This window comes from Prionailurus bengalensis, chromosome B1 (assembly GCF_016509475.1).
Source record: "Prionailurus bengalensis isolate Pbe53 chromosome B1, Fcat_Pben_1.1_paternal_pri, whole genome shotgun sequence".
NCBI lineage: Eukaryota > Metazoa > Chordata > Mammalia > Carnivora > Felidae > Prionailurus > Prionailurus bengalensis.
The window spans coordinates 136,478,493-136,494,269 of NC_057344.1; the positions used below are offsets into that span (position 1 = coordinate 136,478,493).

At 37.3% G+C, this 15,777-nt stretch overlaps 1 protein-coding gene across 1 annotated transcript in view; it reads left to right on the forward strand.

Annotated features, from left to right (window-relative positions):
• Positions 1-15,777, forward strand: part of WDFY3 (WD repeat and FYVE domain containing 3) — a 277,948-nt gene that overhangs the window by 165,655 nt on the left and 96,516 nt on the right. The window contains 7 exon segments of the mRNA XM_043572269.1: positions 1,158-1,270; positions 3,554-3,785; positions 5,247-5,347; positions 5,487-5,705; positions 10,393-10,574; positions 12,401-12,632; positions 14,262-14,422. Of these exon segments, the coding sequence (XP_043428204.1) occupies positions 1,158-1,270; positions 3,554-3,785; positions 5,247-5,347; positions 5,487-5,705; positions 10,393-10,574; positions 12,401-12,632; positions 14,262-14,422 (1,240 nt within the window).

Here is a 15,777-nt window from a genome sequence, read left to right on the forward strand (position 1 = left end):
AGCGTCCGACTTCAGCCAGGTCACGATCTCACGGTCCGTGAGTTCGAGCCCCGCGTCAGGCTCTGGGCTGATGGCTCAGAGCCTGGAGCCTGTTTCCGATTCTGTGTCTCCCTCTCTCTCTGCCCCTCCCCCGTTCAAGCTCTGTCTCTCTCTGTCCCAAAAATAAAATAAAACGTTGAAAAAAAATAAATAAATAAAGTGTAAGTTATCTTGTCCTTATTTACAAAAAAAACCAAATTCCTGTATCTTGTCACTTTCAGATATAAGCAGCTCTTTACAATTTTTTTCTGCTGTTAAAGTAGTCCTTTTTTATAAAGCTTTTAAGGACTTTCCTAAAAATGGTTGGACTTTATTTGTAGTTTATGTTTTTTTAACTGGCTCCAATCTAACAGTGGATTAAGAAAAAACCATTTACTAACCAGTATTGTATCAAGATAAATGAGACTGTTCCTACTCACTTTATCCATCATCTTACGGATGACCTAAAGTATTACAAAGAGCGTGGAGATTTCCCCCTGATTATTTTTGGTAATCTGCTTTAAAAATAGAGTGAATGAAACAGAAAGATCTTATCTCATACTTAATACTAATATTTTATTAAATAACTTATACTGCCTAGTTAGTGGATATGCTCAGTTTTCACAGTGAATGAATTTTCAGAACCAAATGTCACATGAAGATATAGATACCTGCGTTATTGATTAGCCATGAGCTGTAAGGTTATAAAGTCATTGTATTATACTCTACATGAAATACTGGCAAAGGGTACCTGACCTAATTTTTTTCTGCTATAAGGAGTTAAAATTTCAGAGAAATACCTTTTTCCCACTTTCACAGGATGCTATAAATGACTGGATACGAAGGACTCCTATTTGTGTAATTCCTAGACAATTTGTTACGTTTCTGCATATCACATTTTAGGAGAACAGGTTCCCCAAATTTCATATTTTAGCCCTTTACAATATTCTATTCTCTTTTCAGTGGTAGGTAATTCACATGTAAAATTAACATATATTATTTTATAATAATTGTTTGGGTTGGCTTTATATTTTTAACTAGTCTGTTATACTTCATCAAATCCCATATTTTGTGTTTGGTTTGTGAATTACATAATGTTCTCAATCAAGGAATAACTGCTTTCTTTCTCTCTTCTTTAGGGAGTTTTTACGTTTGGCAAGTCCATTAAATTGTGGTGCCTGGGACAAAAAACTGCTAAAACAATATAGGGTCCACAAACCAAGTTCACTGAGTTATGAGCCAGAGATGAGAAGTAAGTTGACCTTTGAAGCTGCCTTTTTTGGTTATTTTCTAGATGAAAATCATGTAGGGAATAAATACTACCTCAACAAGTTTTACTGTGGAAAAAAAAAAAAAAAGGAAAGGAAAGGGATTGTTGTTATTTAAATGAGGAAACATAAAATCTGGTTGTCTGAAGAAGGGGCAGCTGGGGGTGAACAAGGAATCACGATGTAAGCAGGGTCCAGAGGAGATGAGAATGACTAGCAGAGTAACACTTGGCCTGGACGAGATAGTACCTCTTTCTCTGAGGGTTCATAATGTCTTTGCCTTTTTCAAGTAGCCTTTGCCACCTGAACTAGAGCGGTCGCTAGATTCCTAACAGGCCACGGGTTTGCAGGACAGCTCCTGCAGGAGGATATGGAGGACAGGATGTCAAAAATCCTAGAGAGCGATATATCAAGGAGTATAGGTTGAGTAGGGAAGTGTGAGACCAGGTGGCCAGTGACAGGCTGGGAGAAAAGGGATCGATCACTGGACTGGAGAATAACAAGTAGGCCAAAAAAGCAAATGTAGTGAGAGAAAAGGAGTGAACTGGAGGGCGCGGGGGGCGGGGGAGACAGTGGCAATAAAAACTGGAGGAGTGGAACAGAGAAGGACCATGCCTAACCTGTGGCTCTGGAGTGAAGTGGAGGTGAAAGGTGATCCTAGAAGGAGAAGTGGGGTGTTAGATGGGTCTCTCCTGTGGACCTTGACATCTGGCACACTGGCAATAGCCAGCTCAGAGAAGACGGGCTGAAATGCCAGCAGCAGCAGATGGCACTTGGGTAGACAGGTATGTGGTAGCACTGCTGAGGAGGTGCCCCCGAGGGGAGTTTGCGCCTTGGGCTGTTGGGAGGCTGCTGGCGGCCAGAGTGCAGGCACCGCCTGCCTACCAGTCTGGTGGGGACCGTGGCAGTGAACAGATGCCCAGCAGATTCCACCCCAGCCACAGGAGAATTCTGCACCCTGCACCACCTTTCCTCCCGAAGCAAATTCTGTGGTTTTGTTGGGTTTTTTCCCTTTACGATTCATTCTGTATAATCGTTAGCCATACTGATTGGCGTTTGTTTGGATGGATTGAAGTAACCACTACTAGCGAAGCAGGAAAGCATAAAACTTAGGAAAGTAGAACAGCCCCCCTGAAAGGATGTAGTGATCACGTGGGTCATCCCCGAGTTCTTTCAGGTGAGAATGCCAAAGATTAAGCACCCACCAACTGTTATTTCAGTCTTAACTTTTTACCCCCTGCCACTTATCATCCGTGATTAGTGAATGCTGTGCTTTGGAAGCTAAGATGTTTTGAGTTCCAGCGTCGTCTTATTGGCAGACAGAAAGTATTTCAGTTTTCCATTATCTATCACTATACCTCCCCTAGATGTGTATATACTTTTTTGTTACTGTCGTTTTTGTACTTAACACAGTTTGAATTGAATTGTGATTTCCTTCGCAAAGCATAGAAACAAAAATAGTTCCTTTCTCTAAGAGAATATTGAAATACATCTAGAGTTGCCTGAATGCTTAGCACAGTTAAAGCATTAGCACAGTTAAGAGAGAAAACAGTTACATTTGTGTGGTTTATCTTCAGAGAGAATATTTTCTCCATTCATTACATTTGTAATATCTTCCTAAAAAATAGACCAGTTTGTTTAAAATTTCTCTCTTTATTCTTCAAACTGTCACCATCTGCATGCATATAGGATTTTTTTAATTCAACTAATTCTGTGTTTATATATTTGATTGTAATGGTTGTAAGGGAAGAGTGAAAAGTAGGGAGAAAATGGGAGAGAAACAAGTTTTTGCTATTTATCTCTGATTTTTTTTTTAATAAAGATGACCCATCTCTTTCCATTGTAATCCTTCTTGAATATTGTGCTTTCTTGTGAAAGAGAAATAATAATTTGTGAAATAAAAGTATAATCTAATCTGGTTTTTAAAAACATGATCTGTAATTTATAAGTGAATTACATTGTAACAGTGGTTTGGATAGTGGTTACTGGAAATTTTTATTCTTATTTGTACTCTGTAGTTTTCCACAACACATCCTGCAATGTGTTTATGCCTTTAGTAATAAGTAGAAAAGGAAACACATTCTATTTAAGTTGAAAAATGAGCATAAAATACATTAAAACTGGATATTAGCTTTGATGTGTAAGAATAAAATTATTACATATACTGAAACTAAAGAGTGGTATTTAAAAATAAGTCAACCTTGTAAAGCAATTATTTTAAAAATCTACATGGTATTTTTTCCCAAGAGATTTTCTTTGACTTACAGGTAGCATGATCACATCTATGGAAGGCCTGGGTTCTGATAATGTTTTCAGCTTACATGAAGATAACCATTACCGGATAAGCAAGAGCCTGGTAAAATCTGCAGAAGGAAGTACTGTACCCCTAACTAGGGTGAAGTGTCTGGTCTCCATGACAACCCCACATGACATCAGACTTCATGGGTCATCAGTTACTCCAGCTTTTGTTGAATTTGACACATCCCTTGAAGGGTTTGGGTAAGGAATTTGCAGGGTAGCCAAGCCTTATTGTATTATTTTATGCCTCCTACTTGCCTTTGACAAATCGATCCTTGGTTTTAAAAATACTTAGTTAAAATATGCTATATATTTTGTATTCCCAAATGATTGAGTTCTTTGAGCATGTTATTTTAAGGTTTTTAGATTTAATTATTTTCATTTATTTTTTTTATTTAAAAATGTTTTTTTAATGTTTATTTTTGAGAAAGAGGGAGACAGAGCGAGTAGGAGAGGGGCAGAGAGAGAGAGATACAGAATCCAAAGAAGGCTCCAGGCTCTGAGCTTGTCAGCACAGCCTGACACGGGGCTCAAACCCACGAAAGGCAAGATCATGACCTGAGCTGAAGTCAGATGTTTAACCGACTAAACCACTCAAGCGCCCCTAGATTTACTTATTTTGAATTATTATATTGAATAAGTTGATATGTTAAAGGAGTCAGTAATCTAAGATCCATGGTACAATTTTTTTTGTGTGTGAACTTTTTTTTGTTGTTGTTTGGTAAATAAGGTTTTATTTTAACATAGCCACAGTCAATTATGTAAGTATTGTGTGTGGCAGCATTCATGCTAGAATGGCAGAGTTGAATAGTCATGACAAACTCTCTGGTCTGCAAAGCATAAAATGTTTATGGTCCGGCCCTCCCAGAAAATGTTCATCAACCTTTGATTTAGAACAATAGGTCACATGCAAATTAAAATTATATTAGAAGCTCTTTGGGTTTAATCATCATCCTTTTCCATAAATTACCTAGTTTAGTACCTTAAACATCGTAAATAGTCAATGACTATTACATCAAATGAGTAATTTCAAGTGGCAGAAAATGCTATAGTAGCAGAAGCAACAATAAAGAATCTATGGAGAATCTAGAAGAACTTATAAAATCCATGAGCTTCAAAACAGACACAAATGCTAATATTGATAGATCTCTGTCTATACTAGTTGTCTGTGGGATTCATATACACCAATCTAAAATTATATGTAAACTATACGTAAAACTATATATAATTTGTGTTTTAAGAACACTGTCATGGGTTATTATTGAATGGTGGATTATTTTGGAATAGTCAGAACCAATCAGAACAGAAGAGGATGACTCACTGGAAAAGGGCACAAGGGAATTTTTCTGCAGTGATGAAATGGTTCCAGGTGTCTTGAACATGCTTGTACATTGGTACATTTTACCATATGCGGCCTATACTTTGATTTTTTTTTAATTTAAAATAAAAGTGATGCCATTGGAGATTTTGTAAAGTATATCTTTCAGCACTCGTACGTATTTAAAATGAGGGAAGGACTTTATTAGGCATCCAGATTTATTCCATGATCTCTTCGCTCAAGTTACCCTGAAATGATGACAGTTTATTTCACTATGGTAAGCGCATAGTGATAAGAGAAGAAAATGGTTGATCTCTAATATGTACATTGTCTTTTCTTAATAGCTGCTTGTTCCTGCCCAGTTTGGCCCCCCATAATGCCCCCACAAACAATGCTGTCACAACAGGTCTTACCGATGGGGCCGTGGTCAGCGGCATTGGTTCCGGTAAATATTACTTACTTTGCTCCTGAGATTCGTTGTTTTTTAGTAGGCTCTATTTTCTTTAGAGTTTATTGCCTTCTCTTTAAAATGTACGTACGAATCAACACACTCTTTCGTTGTTATTTTTCTCTTTTTATTTTAGGTGAAAGATTCTTCCCTCCTCCATCTGGCTTAAGCTACTCTAGCTGGTTTTGTATTGAACATTTTAGTTCTCCTCCAAATAACCACCCTGTCAGACTTCTTACTATTGTGCGCCGAGCAAATTCTTCTGAGCAGCATTACGTGTGCCTTGCCGTCGTTCTGTCAGCAAAAGACCGATCCCTGATTGTCTCCACCAAAGAGGAACTACTCCAAAACTATGGTCAGTATCTGTTTCTTTGTGCTTCCTGTAAACATTAAAAATATTAAACATCATTATAATACTCACCTTTAATGTCCAGCTAGTAATTCTTTTCCAGTTTAAACTATTATAGAACAGGTTATATGAAATGTTGAATATTGTTTACCAGTGAATTTTAAGGCACTTTTCAAAGAGACTTAGATAGAAAACAATGGATATAGTTCCTAAAATAAAGAGTCATCTCTACTTGCCAAGAAATCGCAGCTTTCACTAGGAAAGCAGATTGCTTGTTTGATATATTTTAGTAAGGATTTTCATTGACCATGAATTCTGCTTAACTAATGAATATTCATCGAGCACCTGCCTACCATATGTGCCACTCTGTGCTAGACACAATAACATTTTAATTACTTTATCCATCACTTACCTTCAAGACTTAATACGTACCATTTAATAATCCTAATTCTCTCCGACATGCCATAATGTTACGTTGCTATCCAACAGAACTTCAAACTCAAGACATTCATGAATATCTTTCTAAATGATTTAAACAACATAAAATATAACTTTCAGTTTACTGAATGTTCTTTGCTCTGAATATAAGCATTTGTAATATAAGTATACCTCTTTTTTTTTATCATCTACTAAATTTACCTTTTAATTAACTGAATAATACCACATACTGCTTCACATATTGGTATTCAAAAATTTGAATGTTAGCTTAATTAGATGGTAAGGCCTTTTTTCTTAATATTCTTCATGACTAGCACAGAGGCAGGCATCAATACAGTGTCACTGCTTTAAAATTCTTACAAGGACACTTTATTTGATCCTGTTGAGGTTTTTCCTCCTAATTTAAACTCTCTTCAGTCTTGCAGATACCCACTCTTTTGACCTCCTTTTTATACTTTTCCTTCAACACTTTTCTTTTCCATCCACTTCAAATTAGTATTCTCCAAGGTTTCATCTTTAGTCTTTGCACTCATCCTGCTGTCTTGAGAGAAAAAAAAAATCTATGTCTGTTAAATTTAGGTCTTTTTAATCCCAGCAGTTCCAGAATTAATTTTTGTTTGTTTGTCTGTATCCCAGGATTTCTCATTTTTTGTTTCATTTTTTATTTTTTTTAAGTGTATTTATTAGAGAGAGAGAGATGTGAGTGGGGAGGAGCAGAGAGCGAGGGAGAGAGAGAGAATCACAAGCAGGCTCTGTGCTGCCAGTGTAGAGCCCAACACAGGGATCAAACTCATGAAACTGAGAGATCATGACCTGAGTCAATACCAAGAGTTGGATGCTTAACCTACTGAGCCATTCAGGTGTCCGTCTCCTCATATTTTAACTGCAAGTTAGACATTCATATGAATACAACTCATATGGAATGTTTCTTCTTTATAAAACCTGCATCTCTTTCTGTTTTCCTGCTTGCTAAATGACACTCCCCACTACCAGTTTAGCCCAGCTAAAAATCTCAATATCACCCCTTCTGCTAAGTCTTACTACATGTGCTTCCTTCATATTTTTTTTAATGTTTATTTACTTATATTGAGAAAGAGAGAGAGAGAGAGAGAGAGGAAGAGAGAGAATCCCAAGAAGGCTCCACTTTGTCTGCAGAGCCTGACACAGGGCTCAGACCCACAAACCATGAGATAATGACCTGAGCCAAGATCAAGAGTGGGATGCTCAACCAACTGAGCTACCCTGGCACCCCTTCCTTCATATTTCTTGAATCTCCCCTTCCTCTTATGCCCACTGTCATGGATCTTAATTTTTTTTTTTAATTTTTTAAATGTTTGTTTATTTTTGAGAGAGAGAGGGAGCAGGGGCAGGGGAGGGGCAGAGAGAGAGAGGGAGACACAGAATCCAAAGCGGGCTGGCTCCAGGCTCTGAGCTGTCAGCACAGAGCCCGAGGCGGGGCACAAACTCGAGAGTCATTTGATCGTGACTTGAGCCGAAGTTAGACACTTAACTGAATGAGCCACCCAGGTGCCCCATCTTACTTAATTTTTTTATCAGTTATCTGGACTTCCAAGATTTTAATTCTTTATATTTGTCTTTGGTTACCCTACTAGAACTGTGGTAAATTATAGTACACAATGTAATTTATTACCTTAGTAATCTAGGCAGCCCTGCCACCTAAAATATGTAAAATATTCTGTAAAAGTATGAGTGAATGAACAAATGAACAAACGAACAAGAAAAAAGAGGAAAATATGAGAAAGGGAAATGATGAGAAAATAATAAGTAAAGTGAATAATAATGGGGAATTTGGAAAGAGAATAGAATTTAATGGAAAAGTTAAGGAATGGGTCTAGGGATATTTCCTTAAACTAAGAGAATGTTTTCTAACTCTATATCATTTTCATGAAATGTAATTTGCAAGACTACTATAGTCCATATATCACTAGAAATTACAGGAATAGATACATTAGCTTTAGATGATGTTACTACTACAAGGATCCATCCTCTGAACAGCTGTAGCCCATTAAGCCTAGGTAATTAAGAGTTGTCAGAAACCAGTTGGCTCACCAAGATCTCCTGACATACCACTGAATGCTGGATGTGGCTTAGACTAAGCCTGATCCAGAATGTGAAACTCAGAAAATTTTTGTGAGTAAAATCTTCTACAATTCTGGAGAAGATTCAGTCTATTAACAGGAAGGGAAAGGGAAGAGTTCTTGGTTTCACCCATGCCTTTTATCTTTTCTTTCACATCCTTTGGTCTATACAGTAGACCTTTCAAAGCTGTTTGACCCCGCTTTTCATCTAGGTTGTTCAATTCTGTTCCTGTATCAGATCACCTATCGATTAGATTCTGCTTTTCTTAATTCATCAATAGATGTATATTCTGAATTGTCATTTTAAAATGTAATCTTGGCCTGTCAGTATATGCAGATATTTTAAGATTCTAAAAATTAGTATTTTATTTGTAATTCTTTCTTCGTATAATTTAAAGTTTTATCTTTTAGTATATTTTCTTGTATGTACTTATCCTGAAAAACGGTGAATCTGCTGTATGTTACATGGTTACAGATTAGCTCTTTTTAAAGCTTTTGGTGGGGAGGGTGGAGCAGTGAGTTTTTAACATCTGGATATACACTGTTGTCTCATCACTTCTTGAATGCTTAAAAATTAAATTAATTTTTAATTAGCTTAACATTAAGATTGAATTAATATTGACCCATTATTTCCTGGCAAGATCAGGCAACATACTGGGTAGCAGAGAGAAACCAGATTGGAGTCAGGAAGTGATTGCAGAATGTTAGGAAATAATCAGAGTTGTCTGGTGAAGCAGGAAACTTGGATCAAAAAATACCTTTCCATGCAGCCACTGTGGAAAACAGTATGACCTTTCCTCAAAAAACTTAAAAATAGAATTACCATATGATCCAATAATTCCACTACTGGATATTTACGAAAAGAAAACGAAAACATTAGGGGCACCTGGGTGGCTCAGTCCATCAAGTGTCTTATTCTTGATTTTGGCTCAGGTCATGATATCATGGTTGGGAGATCAAGCCCCATGTCGGGCTCTGCACTGAGTGTGGAGCCTGCTTGAGATTCTTTCCCTGCCTCCCTCTGCTCCTTCTCCATTTGCATACATACTCTCTCTTAAAATAAAAATTTTTTAAAAAGGAAAATAAAACATTAATTCAAAAAGATATATGTGCCCCTGTGTTTATAGCAGCATTATTTACAATAACCAAGATAATGGAACCAACCCAAGTGTCTGTCAATAGATGAACGGATAAAGAAGATGTGATATACACACACACACACACACACACACACACACACACACATACATACATACATATACAACGGAATATTACTCAGCCATAACAGAGGATGAGTTTTTGCCATTTGTAACAACATGGATGGAAACTATAGGGCATTAAGCTCAGTGAAATAAGTGAGTCAGAAAAAGACAAATACCATATGATTTCACTCATGTGGAATGTAAGAAGCAAAACAAAGGAACAAAGGAGAAAATAAGACAAATCAAGAAACGGACTCTTAACTAACTGAGGGAAGGTAGGTAGGGGATGAGTAAAATAGGAGAAGAAGTTTGAATAGTACACTTAACATGAGGAGCACTATGTAATGTCCAGAATTGTTGAATCACTGTATTATACACACAGTATGTTCACTTTACCAGAATTAAAATTTTGAAATGAATGAATGAATGAATGAACAAATAAAGCTTTCCACTCCATAAATCACCTCCCTACTCTCAGGTGTCATCAGGCAGGGGCCAGAGCAGTATAGCCGCACACTAAGAACAAATAGTTGGCCTCTTGTATCATTGAGCAGAGCATATAGCAAGAGTAAAATTTTTAATTTTCTAACCAATGTTGTAACCAAATGCATGGCAAATGAGAATTTAAAACGACCTTTTATAACAGACCTTTTATGACAGGTAATAATCAATTAGCCTCTTTTTGTTGTCTCCTGTAACTTTATTTTATTATCTGTTTTATTTATTTATTTCATCATCTATTATAACTTTATTTGATTATAACTATATCTTGAGCAGAAGAAGGCAAAATAGATCTCAGGTTTTACTTCTTCCTGCAGATAAAGCTGTTAAATGGATAGGGTATTTTCATTTACATCATCATTATATTTGAACATAAAGTCAAGATCTATATATGAGTAATTGTTAGAATGAGGGTGTTGAGTTTTTTTATTTCTTTTTTCCTCTTTATTTTAGTTGATGATTTTAGTGAAGAATCCTCTTTTTATGAGATTCTCCCATGCTGTGCCCGCTTCCGATGTGGGGAACTTATAGTTGAGGGACAGTGGCATCATCTGGTTTTGGTGATGAGCAAAGGCATGCTGAAAAACAGTACTGCAGCCCTCTATATTGACGGACAGCTTGTTAACACTGTGAAGGTAAGCAGACTCGTGCTTGTAAGTCAACCTGCTTTGCCAGGTAGTTTAGGGGTGGGTGTGTTTCTGTGTATGTGTGTTTGCGAGGGGGTATATTTTAAATTGCTGTCTTAATTTTAAATTGACCTTTAGTACCCATTTGAACAATATGTTTAAGAGTCATGTGGCTGGCTAATTCATATCAATTTATTTGAGAAGAATAGAAAGAAGAGGTTCAGGGTACTAAAGAAGTTAGTGAATATGTCAGTGCTTGAGCCAGATTGCTAAGTGATTCTTCACAACAGAAAAACCAGTTGAAGGATGCCTAAATAACCTATGAAACACACTGTTTTGTCACTTCATTGTTGTTATGCGTTCCAGTAGACTCTATATTCTTTCAGAGCTGGAATTGTTTTTAGTCTTCTTTGTTCTCAGATCACCCAGATTAGTCCCTTGATAATTAGTAGTAGGTGTTCCATTACTGTTTGCTGAATGAATGAGTATGTAAGTATTACTTTAGATATAGATACACTATAATATTCAGAAGAGAGGCAAGAGAGTTGAAATAACCAATAAAGAGTCAAAAGTTCCTTTTTTGCATCAGGATGAATGCTGCTAGTTACTTTCGATAGAACTCAGCTAGCAACCTGTTGAAATCACACATTAGCTTCTAAAGGATAGTATCTGTTTTTATAGCGATTATCACTTGAAAGAAGCAACAAAAGCAAAGTTTGTCCTTTTGTGTGAATTAAAGTTTAAAAGGCAGTGAAATCGACAGCTTCCTTGAAGACATTTCCTTCATTAATGTTATCTTATTGTGACATTGTGTTTCAATATGATAAACACTAAAATGCATTCTGTGGGAATAGTAATTTTTTCCTTTGTACACATGATTGCATTTGAAGTGGGCTTGTAGATTCTCTGGGAGTTTGTTTCTTTGTTATTTTTATTATTTTTTAAAATAAAAATGTCCTCAGCTTCTAGAATCGAGAGGTAGGAGATTTTTCATTGATTTTTTTTTTTACATCATCATCATCATCACTATGCCTGTTAGAAGTCAACAGTCCTGTGAAACCAACCTTAGGCCACGTGCTGGTCTCCACACTCATGCTATTAACATCACTGGGAACTGTAATATATGGAACGATAGATGTGATCTGAAGCTAGGACAGTTGTTAGAACAAAACGATCAACCGAAATGTCCTTCGTACTATCAAGCGATAGAAAGCTGCCTGTACCACAAGAAACAACTTGATTTCTTGATTATATCTTATACTTTATCTATTTATTATTAAATGAATTGAATGATAATTTTGTCAACTTGTCTCACTAGTGTGAGAATGTGTTTTATGTTGAGATTAAAATGTGTGTGTATAAATTATATAATAGACTGTTAATTTTTATAATTTCTATAGCACTTTACCCATTATAAAACACTCTTTGTGAATTATTTTAGTTGACAGACTCAGATTGAAGGTAACCCAGATAATTTCAAGACTACTTGAATTCTATAGTAGGGAAACTCTCTTTTTATATCAACCCCAAAATTTCATGCAAGCATCATTAATTTGATATGGAAACCACCCAGACAGTAACAGTAACTCTGTATTTGATGTTGCCCTTTCTGGCGTTAGATAGTTTATATCTGAGAGTTGGATGATAACAAATCCTTCCACATCAGATTCCAGAATCTTGGCCTTCCTCATAGCTCTCAACCCAGCCTCTTTTGTACATTTATAAAGTTGGATGACCTTGGGAATTGGAAGCTATACACAAAAAGTAGCTATTTTCCTGATGAAAGTGGGGTTCTTTTTGTTCTATCTCACACGTTGCTTTCACTCTTCTTACAGCTGCATTATGTTCACAGTACCCCTGGGGGTTCGGGTTCTGCAAACCCACCAGTGGTCAGCACAGTCTATGCGTATGTTGGCACTCCACCTGCCCAGCGCCAGATTGCTTCACTGGTTTGGCGCCTGGGACCCACACATTTTCTGGAAGAAGTTTTACCTCCTTCAAATGTTACTACCATTTATGAACTGGGACCAAATTATGTTGGAAGCTTTCAGGCCGTATGTATGCCATGTGAGTAACTTATTCTTTAAAGTTGTGTAAAACTTATCTCCTGCCATGTAGATACATGAATAAGTGCATGTACATCTGTACGTACAGGTTTACATGTAGGGCGTATATACGGTTCTACATTAGGTTTATCTTTAAAAAAGCCTTCTCCTTCACTTTTCTTCAGTGTGATAGTGTTCACCACTCACTCCTGTTCCAAATGCTCTCCTCCACTGATCGTGCTATTCTTTCCTGATTTTTGTCTTCATGCCCCATCACTAATTTTCTAGTTTATCATATTGGCTCCAAGATGTGCGTACCCTCTAAGAGTCTAACCACAGCCTTCTTTCTGCAATTTCTCTTACTACATAAAGCATTTTAAAGTGTATCTATTCTGGTTAAAAGAAGGAGAGGTGTTTCCAGAAAAGACAAACACGTATTTTTTTTTTTTACGTTAGACTAATTAATATTTTCTTCATTCCTTTATTCCTACAGTCCACTCTTGTCCTTTCTCCCAAAAGGTAGAGTCAAAGGAACCGATACTAAGCTGTGATTCCTTTGTAATACTCTTTCCAAGTGATGCCCTCATCCTCTTATTCTCCCGAAGCTCTCAGAAGAGTTGGGATAAGTGTAGTAAGTGATAAAAATCCTGTGGCTAAGTAATTTGTTACTCACGTACTTGATTTAGATAGCATCTGGTAATAGCTAACACTGAGCATCAGTATATGCAAATAAGTTAATACACATGAAGGAGATAGTTGTTCTGGCGCTCTTCATAAATGTTTGTTCATCTCCTCCAAACTTTGGTGTTTACGAACTGTTTTTCTAATCCTGATTTTACAGATGAAAAAACTAAAGCCCAGAGATGTGTCGGTCATGCATCTTTTAAGTGATAAAAGCAGAGATTCAAACTTAAGCCACCTAGGTCTGAAACTTGTATTCTTAACTCCTCTGCTACATTGTTTGTTTGTTTGTTTGTTTGTTTGTTTGTTTGTTTGTTTGTTTTAACTTTTTACGTTGCTTAGAAGAATATAGGGAGGCCCATCTGAGCACTCTTGTCAGGGAGGATACCTGGTGCTACAGAGCTTAACAGGCCTTCCACTCGTGTTCATTCTCTTTCTCCTTTGATCCTTGAGGAAATGTTTTGTGATTTATTTGATAACAGTTAAAACTCTTTCCCCTTACATTATGCTGTTTGTAAAACACATTTTAAGAATAAAACTTGGAATGTAAAGGTCTATGACTAGCTGATTTTCTCTATTTTCTAAAGAGAAATAAATGAATAGCTGAAAACTTAAATGGAATAGTTTTTAAATTTAGCTCCCTTGTTCCACTTTAAAAGATTTTTGGGGCACTTGGGTGGCTCAGTCGGTTAAGCATCTGACTCTTGATTTCAACTCGGGTTCATGAGTTCGAGCCCCACATCAGACTCTATGCTTGACAGCATGGAGCCTGCTTGGGTATTCTCTCTCCCCATTTCTCTCTCTGCCCCTCCCTGACTCATGCTCTCTCTGTCTCTCTCTCTCAAAACAAACTTAAAAAAAAAAAAATGGATTCTCAACTCTACCCATTTAAAAATAGTAAGAATAAAAAATCTGTGTTAGGACAGGAAAAATAGTGACAATTTTGAAAAGGATCATTCTTCTTTTGAAGGTAAAGATGCAAAGTCTGAAGGTGTAGTCCCATCTCCTGTGTCATTAGTACCGGAAGAAAAAGTATCATTTGGCCTCTATGCACTCTCTGTGTCTTCCCTAACGGTGGCAAGAATCCGGAAAGTGTACAACAAGTTGGACAGCAAAGCCATCGCTAAGCAGGTAAGCAGAATGATTTCCTAGTAAACTGTGGCTGCTTTTCTCAGGAACAGTGTTTTCGAGCTTTGTTACAGGTACCACCCAACTCTGAGTAGTCCCTGAAAATAATGCCTTTTATGTATTGTTTATATCTGTTTTATTTGGCTTTGGGTTTAAGCCAAAACATGCTTAGATAATTAGCTTAATTTGGAAAAGTGAGAATTTCCTTCTAAGTGCATGGTTTATATTAATCCTTATTTTTTTTTGGCAGTTAAATTGAACTGCAGATAACTAAAGAAAATAATTCTTATGTGCCAGGTATCATTTGGTTTAGGTCACAGCAGAAGATACAGCGAAAATCCCTGCCTTTGTGGTTCTTACATGGTAGTGGAGAGACAAATGATAATAACTAAGAAAATAGCCTAATCATAGGATATGTTAGAAGATGAAGAGTGCTCTGCAAAAAAATAAAGGAAGGAAAAAGTGATCAGTTTATAGTGTTAAATTGGATGATGAGAGGAGGCCTCATGGTGAAGGTGAAATTGGAGAAGACTTGAGAGAAGTGAGGCAGCAAGTCATGAAAATATAGGCATGGCACAGCATCGGGGGCGGGAGGCAGGCAGGGGGAGTTGTCCTAGCAGTACAAGTGCAAACGCTCTGAGGAGGGTACATGCCTGCCACGGAGGCAGGTGCGACTAGAGCAAATGAGAGAAAACCGGGTAGTAGGAGAGGAATTCAAACAGGTAATGGGCACTAGACCACTTAGGGTTTATAGGCAGTGGTAAAGGTGTTGGCTTTAAGTGACATGGGAAGCGTTATAGGGTTCCAGACCTAACGAATGAGATGTCGTGATTGACTTTTTAGCCAGGATGACTATGACCTCTATTAAGAATAGATTGAAGGGAGACAAAGGTAGGAAAAAGGTGAGTAGTTTTGTTTTGTAATAATTCGTATGAGTGATGATGGGTTTGTGAACAGGGGTGATAGCAGTGGCTGTGATGAGAAATGAATAGATTTGAGGTCTGTTTTGAAGATCAAGTTAATAGTTTTGGTGATTGGGTGTGAGATGTGAGGGAAAGGAAGGAATCAAGGATAACTCTGCGGTTTTTTTGCTCTAACAGTGAAGAAAATAGAGTTACTTTTTCTGATTTGGAGAAAACTTCAGGGGGTGCCTGGGTGGCGCAGTCGGTTAAGCGTCCGACTTCAGCCAGGTCACGATCTCGCGGTCCGGGAGTTCGAGCCCCACGTCAGGCTCTGGGCTGATGGCTGGCAGCCTGGAGCCTGTTTCCGATGCTGTGTCTCCCTCTCTCTCTGCCCCTCCCCCGTTCATGCTCTGTTTCTCTCTGTCCCAAAAATAAATAAAAAAACGTTGAAAAAAA